The sequence below is a fragment of the Trachemys scripta genome, chromosome 11 (assembly GCF_013100865.1).
Source record: "Trachemys scripta elegans isolate TJP31775 chromosome 11, CAS_Tse_1.0, whole genome shotgun sequence".
NCBI lineage: Eukaryota > Metazoa > Chordata > Testudines > Emydidae > Trachemys > Trachemys scripta.
Window position 1 is genome coordinate 58,083,110 of NC_048308.1, and position 15,626 is coordinate 58,098,735.

At 38.8% G+C, this 15,626-nt stretch overlaps 1 protein-coding gene and 1 long non-coding RNA gene across 8 annotated transcripts in view; one reads left to right on the plus strand and one right to left on the minus strand.

Annotated features, from left to right (window-relative positions):
• Positions 1 to 15,626, minus strand: part of RAPH1 (Ras association (RalGDS/AF-6) and pleckstrin homology domains 1) — a 157,744-nt gene that overhangs the window by 55,141 nt on the left and 86,977 nt on the right. For 5 of the 7 annotated variants that reach the window (XM_034785143.1, XM_034785140.1, XM_034785142.1 and 2 more), the window contains one exon: positions 3,565 to 3,645. The exons of the other annotated variants lie outside the window; for them this stretch is intronic. In XM_034785143.1, coding sequence (XP_034641034.1) covers positions 3,565 to 3,645 — 81 coding nt within the window. The remainder of the gene's footprint in view (positions 1 to 3,564; positions 3,646 to 15,626) is intronic. 7 annotated transcript variants of the gene reach the window in all.
• LOC117884641 lies at positions 1,657 to 14,178 on the plus strand. Its single transcript, XR_004647615.1, has 3 exons — positions 1,657 to 1,667; positions 9,903 to 9,905; positions 14,088 to 14,178. It is a non-coding gene; the product is annotated as an uncharacterized LOC117884641 (long non-coding RNA).

Genomic DNA, 15,626 nt, shown 5'->3' on the forward strand with positions numbered 1-15,626 from the left:
ATATTTTTTCTTTGCTATAAACAAAGAACAGATCTGAGACTGCAAATATTTATATTAATCTCAATTTATAAACAAAAACAAAAAAGACACTCCCATCTGTCTCAAAGGGATATTTATGAATCATCTAAGACTTCTGAAGATTCTAGTAAGAGTTTTAGCTTTCCCAAAAATAAACATGAGACAAAATTGTAAGGAAGTCTTTGTTAGACAAGACAAAACAGATGGACTCAGAGGACTTGCACATAGGAGGATGATGATTACTGGAAAGTACTGTGTTGAAGTGTATTGAACTGCAGCAGAAAATCTTTCAAATATCCAAAAATAAACAGTTTCCCTCCCCTTTCACAAAGAATGGCAGTTTCCTTTTAATAAGCTCAATGGACTGTTTTTAATTCCTGAGGTTAGTAGGGCTCAAGAGGAGAACAGACTTCAAGTTTAAGTTTAAAAAAAAAAAAAAAAAAAAAAGGGCTGTATGAAATTCCAACAAACACTAAAGTGTTTCACACACAAATGGAATGGATTACTTCTTCCCAGTCAAATGTCTAAAACGTGCATCATGGGTAGCAAATTTATACATATAGACAAAATATGTCTGTATGTCAACCTGTTTATTTACAAACTGAATTCTTTAGAAAAAACTGCTTTTAAAATATGCACATAAAATACTGCATCTTGCAAGTATATGATGCTCAGAGTTACTACACAACATGCCATACACTTAAGATTGGCAGAATTAATAATTTCAACGGATATTGATATATATTTTTAAGCTTTTTTTCTATTTTTATCTATTTAAATTTTCACAGCTGTGCAAAATTATGGCTTTTAAGCTTTTTATCCCAATTTTTATCTATTTAAATTTTCAGAATTGCAGGAAAGCACTGGAAAAATTGGACAATAGGGGGCATGGAAGGTCACACAATTATTTAATGTCAGTAGGCATTGAGATTCAAAAAGTTATAGCTTTATAACCGTTAAATCACAAATTGTCAACATCACCTGTCGAAAAAGTAAATATCCTTAAATCAAACATTAGAATTGTCAAGCAACATTTTTCTTACTTTGCCCAAAAGTAGATTTCGATGATCAATGGAAATACTTTTTCACTGGTTTGTGTGTATACAGGGAAATTGACATTTACCGACAAAAAACTAATCCTTTCAAGCCTACATACACACTATTATTAGACATGAAAACCCAGAAGTTAACTAGGGCTGCAATGCAAATGAGTTGCTTATTTCATATCAGTTCCTTTATCTAAGGAGGTTGCTCCTTTGAAGTTAGAGACTTGAAGGATACTATATGGAGCAATCTCTCCATTCAGAAATAGGTGGAATATACCTATGAAAACTTATGTTAAATTATGATCCTTAAATACATCTGTTATATTTAATTATGTATTATTTGAAAGATTTATAGACTTTACATTATCCAAATATTAAAATACTGTACTACTGTCAACAGATAAGTTTACATGTTCTTTACACTGTCCTATAGACAATACGTAATTAACAGTTTGATGCAAATTTCACAATTCTTCCCCCCCAAATCATCTGAAATTTCTTAAAAACTTACTCTAACTTGCTATTCTTAGCTTTCTGTTACAAAGTAGATTTAATCTATATGAAACTTCAAACAGGCTTTAGATAGACAACATCCTCTTAAGGGTCTCTTTATAGAATGATTCACCCCAGTATATGGAAAATGTGTGGATCTCAGGAACAGCAGAACATCTTGCTACATTTCTTATGAAGTCATGTACATTGTAAATGGAGGAGGTCCCCACTAAACTTTTTCCTTTAAAATACAGTCAGTGCTGCTGCATTCAAATCTACAGAAATATACTGCAGTGACAACATAAGGCTATTGAAATTTACAAAGCAATTTTTTCAAATACACTATAAAAAAAATCATAAAAGATGTTTAGAGCTACACACTGCCCAGCCATTCTGTAATCTTACTGCAAAGTTTGCACTTGGTCTGTTACTTAGACAGATGGAAAACAACAGCACATCAGAGCAAAAGATATTTACCAATGACAAAGATCACAAATATTGTAGACAAAAAAAAACCTAACCACAAATTTTGCATGAATAAATAGTAACAGTAAAGCCATTAATCAGATGTTTAAAAAATAAGAACTAAGTCAATATACAGATCTAAGAAAGAATGACCATCAAGAACAACAAAAAACCCAAATGACTAACACAGAAAAGTTCCTACTTAGCGTGGCGAGGAGAAAACCCATAAGTTTTTCTGTATATTTTCATTCACAGAGTAATGGTTCTATACATGTGAATAATTTTACTAAAGCTAGAGTACCGTATGCCATTATCCAGTTGACTGATTAATTCCTTTTATATAGAAATTCATCTATTACTAGGATATCTACATTTGCTGTGCTCTTGTCTAACTTATCTTCTACAATGACTTTACCAAAAGGAAGAATCCTGAAAAACACCCATGGAAAACACTGGGGTTATGAATAAATGGTTTTTCACCAGAAGTTTTTCCAAAGACTAACATGACTGATCAGGTTTTGGATTTTTTTTTTAAATTTTATTTTTATGAGTGAAGCAGAAAACCTACGTATCGAATCTAAATAATATTCTATTTTCACAAGATTCTCTGGGCTTATCAAGCCTTATTAAAATATATTATGAATACTAAATGGTTTACCTAATTTAGCCAGCTGAGGGCATTGTTGTGCAATTTATGCTTTACAGATTCGTTGCAAGAACTAGAAAGATGTTTTACAATTCCATTTTTAAATCATATCTGTTCTCAGAGATAAAAATTTAGAAAGGGGATGGGACCAGAAACAGTGACATAAGAAAAACCCACATTCTGACACTCTTAAAAAATCTGGGTAAAGGTCACTGTACTGTAATTTCAAATTGTAATAGTATTTCCTATTCTTCAGAAGAAAAAATGTCTAATTTGAAAGAGACTAAAAAAATGTAAATAAGTTTAAATACATTAAATTCTGTAGACAGACTTGCCTACCAAACTGAGTTTTTATACTTTTATTCTATTGTTATAAAATAAATACTGAGAAGACTTTAGTCCTGGTTCTGCCACTAGCCTGCTGGGTGACCTTCATATGCCTTAGCATCCCCAGCTGTAAAACCAGAATAATGCCACTGACCTCCTTTGTAAAGCTCTTTGAGATCTACGGATGGAAAGCACTGTATAAGAGCGAGGTATCATTATTATAAATCCTAGAATGCAACTAGTGGAGAAATCTCATATTGCACCCTTCCTTGGGAATGGCTGAAGCTTTGCTAGCAGCAATCAGGCTTAACACACGGTTTTAACTACAGAGTGTAAATAGCTTACTCAAACTAGTACATTTGGGAATTAATTGCTAGAGGATAGGTAAGGATCAACTATAAGGAAGTCTGCAAAAAGTTACAGGTTATGATACAGGCTTCACTACAGTCTCCATTGCTGAGGTGTTAATGTATAAGGCTCAAATCACTGATGCAGTTTCTAATTACAAGGGGCACTGGTATACCCACAGGCGCACAAAAAGGAGAGACAGACAGACACGTTATAACTTACAGGAGTCAGCTCAGCCTCCTCTTCTGTGAAGTCAATGTGACGCTTGGACTGCTTGATGGGATGTCCCATAGAAACATTATGCTGTGAAAATGTAGGAATGGGGGAGGAGAAGTGGGAAAATGAAAGAAAAAGGAAGAAGAGGAAAAGGCACCATTTATTATCATGCAGGAAGAGCGGGAATGAGCAGTGATGTGAACCAGTAAAAGAAAGAGAAGTGAAAATAAACATATCAAGAAACATGCAACATCCCTGCTTCCACCCTGTTGTGCAACAACTATCAATTTTTAAGGATAAGAATAGATGCTTATTTTCCCCTTCCACCTACAAAAAATACACAATTTGTTTGTGTATTACATTCTAGACTACTAGGAAAGAAAATAGTAACCAATTTCTGATGAGTATATTTGTTTATTTTCATGTAATATATGTTATTACCCATTTTTCAGCTACACTGAAACTGATTAAGAAGAAACCAGACCCAGATAATACACATTAGTAAATAGCTATGGGTTTGTGACCTAAGATTATATTCTCTCCTTTGCACCTTTTGTCCTACCTCCCCACAAATATCCCAACCCCAAACAGAAAATAATGCCACTTATAGCACTAAATTTTCCTCCTTTAACTAACTGCAAATCTAAACCTAACAATATGTTAAACTAAAATGGAAGGCTGTTTTTGTTTTAGTCATAACCAGGCACATGCAATCCTTATCCAACTGGGTAAAAATTAACCGATATCACGTGCAAGAATGACACAGCAGCAACGCAAGAATAAATGAGCCTCCAATTGTCAACTGTCCCTTCAGTATGTCTCACTCCACAGCGTCGAGCTCCTCTATCACCCATAAAAAGCCCCAGTTTGCATTTCTGGAAGTTGTAACAGTATTTGATTTATTAAAGAAAACTACAGAAATTCCTTTCACATTTTACAATTCCACTGAATGCTGCTATGTTCCTAATTTTGGTCAGCTGTTCCAAATGTGTTTTTTGGCCAAGTATGGCCAAACAAGTAATCTTGCTAATTTTACACAGATGATGCATCTCTAGTCCTCTCTCTTCTCCAATACGAATCTCTGTACTTTTTAAACATTTAATTATCTCAGTATCAGGAGGACAAGAAACTGGTTTACAAAACAGAAAAATATTCTGTGATCATATATTATTTACAAGCTCCCATACTAATTCATCACAGCTTTTAGGGAGAGATTTTCATTGGGAGTTGGTGCTTTTGACAGAAAACTTTTTAATAACATCACAGCATAACACTGTCACAATCCCATTTTTCTGTTTCTCAGGTCAGATCCAGTTCCTTGGCAGAAATCTGCCTCTTAAGTATGAGTTGTGCAGATTTTCTTGTGAGGTTATTAATCTAGAGGTTTTTAAACAGGGTTCTATTGATTTTTGAATTCCTGTTCAATTATTTTCTTATAGCTTGTCTACACAGTGAGGTAATGCACACTATGAGGGTGTAATTTCTAAGTCCACTAACATGTTGCGCATTACTTGGTCCATTTAGACCTTGCTGGTGGGCACTAAAAGTTTTCTAGTGCTCTTTAATGTAGTGCTGTTTGAAACAGTATCAATTAATGCACAACAAAAAGCACATCCCCAGAGTGCACATTACTCCACCATGTACACATGCCCTTAGTTTGTCCATATTAATGGTACAGGATATATTATGCATCTGTACCTATTGAATGTGTGTGGGGATGGGCGGGGAGTGGAGGTGGAAAGAACTATTTATATTTTCCTACCGGAGTGCACTGTTCCAAACCTGTCATCTTCAGTAATGGACATTTGAGGAAGGGGAAAGGGAAACTGATTTCTCTCATGGGGACATGTGAAAGAGTGAAGTGTTAAAAGGCTTAGAAAGATCACTTTACTGGGGACAGCTGTGGTATCGACACTGATTAGTCTATTGTCATCAGCATCTCTAATCAGAAAAAGCACATGCACACTTGGATCCAAACACTTCAAGGAGGTTCTAGTTCAGCTGACTGCTATTGGCAAGTGTCTATACTCCTTCCATAGATCAGGAGAAAGCCCATCATTTGACCAGCTCAATGAAGGTTGAAGTCTTCAGCTAAGCCTCTTCTTCTTAGAAGGATACAGAGTTGGGCACTGGAACTTCTCACGTATTTGAAGTCTCCAAAAGAATATGGAAGGGAGACAGAGAAAGAGTGAGCGAGCGCAGTCCTATTTACATTTTGGGAGGGGCTAAGACAGTACAGTGCTGATACTTATATAAGTATCTGGGTAGATAGACATCTTCATACCAATATGAGTCACCTGCAAGAGGCTGTTGGTAAGGCTTCTTAAGGAATAGGTTCAGATAACTGGTCATAGTGGAAAATTTTAGGATTTTTTCCTATCATACACACAGTTTTCTCTTCTGTTTTAGTGGAATGAGTTCATGTTCTGTTTTCAACCCACCTAAGTTTCTGGTAGACAGTGCAGTAGTTAGCCAGTACTTTTAGGAATTAATATGTTTTTATCTCTCTCTCTCCTACTGCTCCTTGTGTTCGCTTTTTATAGCTTTAAGAAAAGTAAGTTAAAGTGGAAAGGAAACTGTCTATCATGTTTGCCTTCAAAACACATTGCTTTAAAATCACAGAGGGATCGGAGAGACAACACTTAGCCCTAAAACTGAATGTAATTAAAATATGGCTGTAGTAGCAGCACCATACATTTTAAAATTTTTATTCTACAAGTCAAATATCAAATTCCTTCATTACGGTCAATTTAACCAGCCAGTTGTGACAGATGAGACATTTTTTAATTTAACTGGAATGATGGAAAAACTCCATTAGCACAGTATATCCTAAAACTATGATTAGGGAATTGGTTCAGTACTGTCTCAGAGGGAAGAATGTCACCTATTGAATGACCAAGAACAGTTCCCCACATCAAGTAGGTTTTCCAGAGGTTTCCAGTCTAAACACTGACCCAGTCTAAGCTTTCCTAGCTTGCGTGATCTGAAGACATACCACCAAGTGCCATAGCTGCAGGCATGGAAATACAATAAAAATAACATGTTGATTTTAAATAACTTAACACCCAGGTTATATATTAACCAAGAAAACCATATTAACTGAAATGTCAAGATATTTCAGCAATTTAACTACCAAAACTATTCATTAAATGGCTGGATGTGAGAAAGTGCATGTAGGCTTCTAGCACTGTGCACCGAGGTTGATACTATTTTCACAAATGTTAGCAATGAACTACCTAAACAAATAATAAAATTGATTTGCAAACAGACTGGAGTTTTAGTTTTCTATGATCTTCCATTCCAAAGTTCTTCAAATTCCTCCCCACAGTTCATCTCACTTCCTTTTTTAAAAAAAACCCCTCAGTAAAAACAATCAATATTCTCCAAAAAAGACTTCTGTTACAGACTACCTTGTAGCTATAGTACATCATACAAACAGAATGCCATACTGGTCTTATACACAAACCATTTATGGGAGTAGCTAATGCAGATGAATATTGCAATGCATAAACAAACAAGTTCCTAAAAATTACAAACTGATAAGTTTATCTTTAAGATATTTTGAATAACTCCACAAGATTTGGCAAGTTTTGATTTGTATTTCAGAAACATTTTAATAACTGGACTGCTGATACTTGTGCTGCCAAAACAGCTGAAAACCAGATAACGTTTCAGAATGATGGATTAGCAGAATTTTCCTTTATTGTTGAATTTTTTGGGGGAGGGGGGGAGGAGTCAGAAATATTTGTGATAAACTGTTCAAAAAAAAAGTGGGGAAGGGGCAGGAGAAGGAGCTGTGTTAACCATGGTTAAGTCTCATATTTATTAATTCTTTCAATTTGCTAAATTTTACAGGCCAAAGAAATGGTCATTGGAAGCAACCACAGCCTTCGTGGCATGTGGCCAACAGTTGGAATGCCTTAAAATAACTGGCAAAGAACAGGTTTAATTTGAAACCTCAAAGTTAAAGTCCCAGTCCCTGATTGGTGCAAGTCACGACTACACATAGCTGCTTATATCCTTGATACGTGCTAACCGCACACAATTCATAGAACATAAGGAACAGAACATAGGCTCCCAAATACACATACAAAAGCCAATACTCCCCACGTTAAAAGTGCTCAACCTAGAGATTAAATAGGCCAAACTTGTTTTAAATCATCACAAGAATAAATTAATAGATTCATGGATTATAACGCCAGAAGGGACCAATGCAATCATTCAATCTGACCTCCAGCACAATGCAAGCCATACAACTTCTCTGAATTAATTCCTGTTTGAACATATTTTACAAAAAAACCCTGAAGTATAATGAAATTCAATGATCCAGGTCTATTTTGAAAGAGAAAATTGCTTATTGTAGATGGTCCACAGTCAATGTTTGTCTTTTTATATATGAATACAGTTAAACATATTAATATACAATATGCTAGTGGTCACCATATAAACATTTAGCAAGTTAACACAGAGATATGTGAGATTTCACACCTGTATACTATTCTAAGGACTGGGAAGCTTTTGTTATACAGTGTCAGATACTACAGGTGTTAATTTAATGATGGCCAACAAAGATGTACTAACTATGCTGAGTGAATTCTGGTGCAACTCCTATAATTATTTTCAAATACGTACACAGAGGTTCCTTCTCTGTCCTGATTTCTACATCTTACACCTTGTAGATAAGTTTAAATTAGGGTTGTCACGCTATTAAAATGGTTCATTGTGCTGTTAAACAATAATAGAAAAACCATTTATTTAAATATTTTGTATGTTTTCCACATTTTCAAATATATTGATTTCAATTACAACATAGAATACAAAGTGTACAGTGCTAACTTTATATTTTTGATTACAAATATTTGCACTGTAAAAAACAAAAGAAATTGTATTTTTCAATTCACCTACTGCCAGTACTATAGTGCAACCTCTTTATCATGAAAACTGAACTTACAAATGTAGAATTATGTACAAAGAAACCTGCATTCAAAAATAAAACAATGTAAAACTTTAGCACCTTCAAGTCCACTCAGTCCTACTTCTTGTTCAGCCAGTCAGACAAACAAGTTTGTTTACATTTGCAGAAGATAATGCTGCCTGCTTTTGGTTTACGTCACCTGAAAGTGAGAAAAGGCGTTTGCATGGCACTGTTGTAGCCGGCGTCGCAAGATATTTACATGCCAGATGTGCTAAAGATTCATATGTCCTTTCATGCTTCAACCACCATTCCAGAGGACATGCGTCCATGCTGATGACGGGTTCTGCTTGAGAACAATCCAAAGCAGTGCGGACCGATGCATGTTCATTTTCATCATCATGAGTCAGATGCCACCAGCAGAAGGTTGATTTTCTTTTTTGGTGGTTCGGGTTCTTTAGTTTCCGCATTGGAGTGTTGCTTTTTTAAGACACCTGAAAGCATGTTCTGTCCCAATCAGATTTTGGAAGGCACTTCAGATTCTTAAATCTTGCGTCGAGTGCTGTAGCTAGCTTTAGAACCCTCACATTGGTACCTTCTTTGCATTTTGTCAAATCTGCAGTGCAAGTGTTCTTAAAATGAATCACATGTGCTGGGTCGTCATATGAGACTGCTATAACATGAAATATATGGCCGAATGCAGATAAAACAGAGCAAGGGGACATACAATTCTCTCCCAAGGAGTTCAGTCACAAATGTAATTAACATTTTTTTTTTAACAATGTCATCAGCATGGAAGCACGTCCTCTGGAATGGTGGCCAAAGCACAAAGGGGCAAACAAATGTTTATCATATCTGGCATGTAAATACCTTGCAATGCCAGCTATCGAGGGACTGGTGAGGCCAAATCTGGAGTACTGCGTCCAGTTTTGGGCCCTCCACTACAGAAAGGATGTGGACTGTAGTGGGGTGGACACCTGCTCCTGCCTGGGAGGGCTGGAAAGCAGCCCTGGAGAGGGCTGCAGCTCTAAAAGCTGGGCTAATTGGGGAAGCGGCCGCAACTGAGCCACACCCCAATCAGGCCATAGCTGGCCTGTCTAAGAAGGCTGGGAGCCAAGAGCTCAGTCACTCTCTCTCTGCATTCAGAGAAAGAAGGGCCTGGCTGCAGGGAGCTAGAGACAGGGTACCTGAGTGGAGCAGGGCTTGGGAAAGGCAGAGGAGCTGGGGAGCTCCAGCCTGGAAAGCCCCAGGCTAAGGCCTAGCATAAGGCCAACAGGTACTGGGGGTTGCAGAGGGCAGCCCAGGGGTACGCAAAGGCAGCAGGTCCAAACCCAACCTTGCCAGTGATGAGTAGGCTGATACTGCAGTCTGCTAGACGATACTGCTAGACGATGACTGGCAATAGCCTTATACTGAGGCGAGGTGGGGATAGTGGGTGGGGGTTTCCCGGGGAGGGGAGACCCTGAGAGATAGGGGTTACTGCCAGGGGGCAGCACCCCAACTAACAGCACCGTAGTCCAGGGAAGGCCATGGGGGGCCAAGTGGAGGTGGATCACTGGCCTGCAGAGGGCGCTCCAGGCTGGACATCGAGCTAATTCCCTGAGAGACCGGCAGGAGGCACTGCAGGGGTGAGTCCAAACTGTTACAGGACAAATTGGAGAGAGTCCAGCGGAGGGCAACAAAAGTGATTAGGGAGCTGGGGCACATGACTTATGAGGAGAGGCTGAGGGAACTGGGCTTATTTAGTCTGCAGAAAAGAAGAGTCGGGGGGATTTGATAGCAGCCTTCAACTACCTGAAGGTGGATTCCAAAGAGGATAGAGCTAGGCTGTTCTCAGTGGTGGCAGATGACAGAACAAGGAGTAATGGTCTCAAGTTGCAGTGGGGGAGGTCTAGGTTGGATATTAGGAAAAACTATTTCACTAGGAGGATGGTGAAGCACTGGAATGGGTTACCTAGGGAGGTGGTGGAATCTCCATCCTTAAAGGTTTTTAAGGCCCGGCTTGACAAAGCCTTGGCTAGGATGATTTAGTTGGCGTTGGTCCTGCTTTGAGCAGGGGGTTGGACTAGATGACCTCCTGAGGTCTCTTCCAACCCTAATCTTCTATGATTCTAAGAAGAGGGCAGCATTATCTCCTGTAAATGTAAACAAACTTGTTTGTCTTAGCAATTGGCTGAAGGAGGACTGAGCTGACTTGTAGACCCTGAAGTTTTACATCATTTTGTTTTTGTATACATTTTGATTTCAGTTACAACACAGAATACAATATATATGGAAATGTAGAAAAACATCCACAATATTTAATAAACAATAGAATACCAATTGAAGTGTAACATCGCGACTAATCACAATTAATTTTTTTAGTTAACCACACGAATTAACTGTGATTAATTGACAGCCCTAGTTTAAATATGAACAAGTACAAAATCAAATTCCGTTAACTGGAACTACTTATTGCTAAGTGATGTATTATCATGGTATAGAAGCCGGAGTCTCCTGCTGCCACACAAACTGAATTACAGATTTTAAGAACTATCACATTAGGAAAAAATGCAGTACTGTGCCAGAAACCAAATGGCAGGCTTCAAAATTATCTGCAACCCCTTGAGTATACATAGTACCCTAACAATGACTGCCCATGAATGGATCTTTTCACCAAACATCAGATACAAAAACTAGCTGGGTGGGCATGACTGATGTTCTGCTCCACGCCCTCCTCCCCCAATTATCTCCTTCCCTCTACTGCTGCCCTATAAAGAGCTCAGTGCAAGAAATCCTCTCTAGGGAGACAGAATTAGTCAAATCATGATCTACTTTCCTTCTCTTTATTAATACTATTATTAAATTAGAAGCGTTACCTGTAAATTATGTTTTTGCATCTCAGATAGTTCAGGTTAAATCTTTTGGGTCAGTTACTCATTACATAAGTAAAAGGGAAAAGTACCAATCAAACTACAAGCTGCAAGTATTAACCAAGTAAGGATTTGTGAAATAATTTACGGAAAACCCAACTGCTTCATTGCAAACGTTTCACCAAGGCTTCCCTTCTCTCTACCCAAGAAGTGGTTACAACCCGTAGGGAACCTATGGGCAAACAGAATTTCCCATTCCTCCCAAGTCAAGGTACCTTTAAGGCTTTCCCTTTCCCTAGGCCTCTAAAGTGAATAACTGAACACTCTAATCTCTTTCCAGACAGAATTTCAGATCAATCTTGTATACACCTATAAAAACAATGAGTGTTTTCATTTAGTGTTACCCGGGTTTTGTCATTCTCCTCTCATTATTCCAATAAAACCTGGGGAAGGGGAAAAAAAGACAATTCCTTAAAACCACTCTGCTGCTGAACAAGACAAGGAAAGCATATCAAAAGGGCAGAGCTGCCAAGCCATTGACCCTTCCTATAGAAACTATTGTAGCAAATAAAAAGATTTCAAATGTTGGCAGCCTTAAGGACATAGAAGGTCAAAAGGGAGACAAGGCAGAGTAAAAGACTAAACTCAAGGTTCCATGTAAGGACAACCTGCCTAATAAAAGAATTTGGGAAGGAGGGCCCCAATTAGAAACTTTGTCCATGGAGAATATTAAGGGCAAAAATTTTGCTTCCAAATCCACTCAATTCTCTCAATGATTCATCATTTTCACTATAAGCAAGAGCTTAGAATACAGCCCCAGCAGAGAGAGATTTAGGCAGCAGGGTCTTTGAAGAAAATCTTTAATTTAAGTAAGGGAATAGGAAATAACTTCTTTGTGCAGATACCAAGAGAGAAACCTTTTCCAAATCCTACAGGAGATACCTTTCCCTTTTAGTTCTACTAGTTAGGACAGGCAGTACAGTAGTGGTTGTCTAAAACTGTCCTTTCTATCAAAGAAGATCTGAAAGCTGTGTGCTCCAGCCTTTTCCCTCAAGTGCAACTGGACAGGAGGACAGGATTTGGGGGTTTCTTTCTTTTCTCCAGAAAACTGTCCCTCACCTGGTTTGTAATGGAAGAAGTTCCAAAGTTTTGCTTGGATGTGTAACAGGGCCAGATGGGAGAGTAGTGTAGGATTTTCATGACTGGCCAAAAAGGCACTGAAATTTGATGAACCCTCTAAGGGTTCATCATCTGAGGTCTTCTGACTAACAACCCACACTGTAATGGCTACAAGCTTAATTCCAGCCTGTCCAGAAGTATAGCCAGAGTAATCACCTCATTAAGAGAAGCTAAGATGGCCCGAGTCATGAAGATAAATGCTAAACCACACAGGACATGCGCCTTTTGGAAGGACAGAGGCAGTTCTTTTGGAAAGCGCCGGGAACTCTCTCTTGCCACCAAATGAAAAATGACAAGTTTTGCAGGAGCTCTGCACATTTCTTTTCTGGGGGGAATCCGGCCATTCTTTTTCAGTCGTAAGGATGGATTTAATCAAGCACAGTCTACTGTGGAGTTTATTTTGGGGGTGCTTAGGTATCACGCATAGGAACATGTGAGTGGATGAATGGAGAACCGCATCTGCAAAAACAACAAGGAGTCTGGTGGCACCTTAAAGACTAACAGATTTATTTGGGCATAAGCTTTCGTGAGTAAAAACCTCACTTCTTCGGATGCATAGAGTGAAAGTTACAGATGCAGGCATTATATACTGACACATGGAGAGCAGGGAGTTACCTGGAGCAGGTGCCACCAGACTCCTTGTTGTTTTTGTAGATACAGACTAACACGGCTACCCCCTGATACTTGAACCGCATCTGGTTTTTCTTTCTCAACAAACCAGGAGAAGTTCCCCTGAGCTAATGAATTTAGTTCTAAATAAACTCACAACCCTGGGTTTAGCAGGCCAATGCTCAAACCACTGAGCTATCCCTCCCCCCCAAGTGAAAAAAAAAAAAAAAATTCAATGAAGCGCGGGTAAACGGCGGGAGTAACTATGACTCTCTTGAGGTTGCACCTCTCCCCTGAGGCTTGCTGGTTCTCTCACTAGTCTGCATCCTTTTAGGGGGAAAAGACGTGGTTCGCCACTGATTCTCCTAATTGGGTCTAGTTGCTGGGGCAGCGACAAAACCAGATCCTTAACCTCCCCGCGGTGCCCGCCGGACGCCACTTATATGGTGGTGACCAAGAGGATCTGCTGCCCTGCCCCACAGGGTGACTGGGCTGAAAAACACCCTGTGGGAGAAGCCGACACCTCGGTGTTGAAAAACAAACTGAAAGACGAGCCTCCAGGTTCGCAACAAACTGCCCTTCTTTGCGTGAGAATGCGGGGTTCTCATAAACTGCCATCTACGCCGACCTTGTGACTCCAGGGCTGGAGGCGGCAGTAGCTTTTCGGAAGTAAGGGACTGGAACCGGGAGACTCCAGACCTTGAAAAGATCAGCCTTAGTCTTCGGACGCTGTTGCTTAAGAAGGTTCTGATGAATACCGTTCCATGAGATCCTATCCCTCATGGGATGTCAATCTCTATTTTCCTACTATTCTTTTCCAACCTATCCACCTTCCCCTCTTCACGGGATTCTTGTAATGATTATATTACCATGCTCGACGTCACCTTGAGTTGACACAGGGTTGGATGGGCCACCCGCGAGTGTACTGACACTCCAAATAACCCAGAACACAAACCCGCAAGGGTTTCGAAAAATAGCCAAATGCCTCGTCATCTAATTAGTGACGCGCATTAATGGATGAACGAGATTCCCACTGTCCCTACCTACTATCTAGCGAAACCACAGCCAAATGATTCTTCAGAAATAAGGCAAGCTCTCTAACAGAGGAATCAGGCACTTCCCTCAGGGTAGTGAGATAAAACATATCAGACAAAAAGTGTAGTAAAACAAAGCATTCTCGTTAAACAGATTAGATGTAGCTACTACTACCCCAAAGAAAGGAAATATGATTGTGTGAGCCAAATCCTATCAAATGACTAACAGACCCCTGTTACCTTCCTCAAAGAGAGCATTCTTATCAACTTATCTGGGCAGAGAAACAATAGACACATTCTTATGAGAAGCAATCAGTCTCCTCTTGTTAAAAAGGGGAAGAGTTTATGAGGCCAGCTCATACTCACATCTACAACAGCTTTCAGGTGCAATCAATGGTTCAGAGTTGTGAAAACAGTACAAAACAACCCAGTAATCATAGATTAATGATTAGAGTAATCTGCCACACACTCTTATGCACACAAAAAAGGAGCTTCCTCCCTACCTCCTCCTCTATCTACCTTTCGAGTTATTTTGATCAACCCTTAAAAAAAAAAAAAAAAAAAAAGTTTAAGTCATCAAGGAGCAGTAGACTGCTTATTACTCACTCCATAGCAAGATCTAGAAAATCCAGGAAAGACAGAATGCAGGATTATGTCTTCTTTGCCAAAACTTTTCGAGCAATCTGACTGATGCTTCAGCATATCATTTGCAAGACAAGACTGACTGAGACAAGAGTCTCAAACTGATGAAATAGCTGCAGAAAATACATTGCACTAAAAAAGTTAACATACAAATCTTGGATCTAAGTTTTTCCTATACTATGCGCATCTACCAAAAAAAAAAAAAAATCAAATTTACGTAACCCCTTTGTCTACTCAGACTGAATTCGATGCACAGGTGCTATTTACATAGAGCTACTCATGCAGAAACACACACAGGAAAGAACAAAACAGTTTATGCATTTTTAACCTCCTATTTCAGTGCTTTTGTGGCCAATCTTAGGATAACTTACTGTGCATAAAGCAATGCCATGTATTAAGTTGATGAATTTTTAAAGTGTTTTGGAAAAAAAAGGAAAAAGTCTTCAATAAAGATTAACATAAAAATTCAGTACGTTTAAAAAGTTTTTTGAAGGTCTGAAACAGACTACCAAAAGTATTTATTGGATTAATAAATTAACTATTTCAGGAGTCAGATTGACAGGGTTTTCTTGGTTTATTTTTTAATGATAGGCTCATAGATTCAGTACCTTATTGGCGCCTGTTTCACTGAAAAAGCTGACCTCAAACTCTGCACATATACACTTCTGAAGCTTCACTCAGGCCTTGGCTACACTTGCGAGTTACAACGCTGTAAAGGCTCCCCCAGCGCTGTAACTCACTCCCCGTCCACACTGGCAAGGCATTTGCAGTGCTGTATCTCCATGGTTGCAGCGCTGCATGTATTTCACCTCTCCGAGAGGAACAACAAGTATTGCGCTG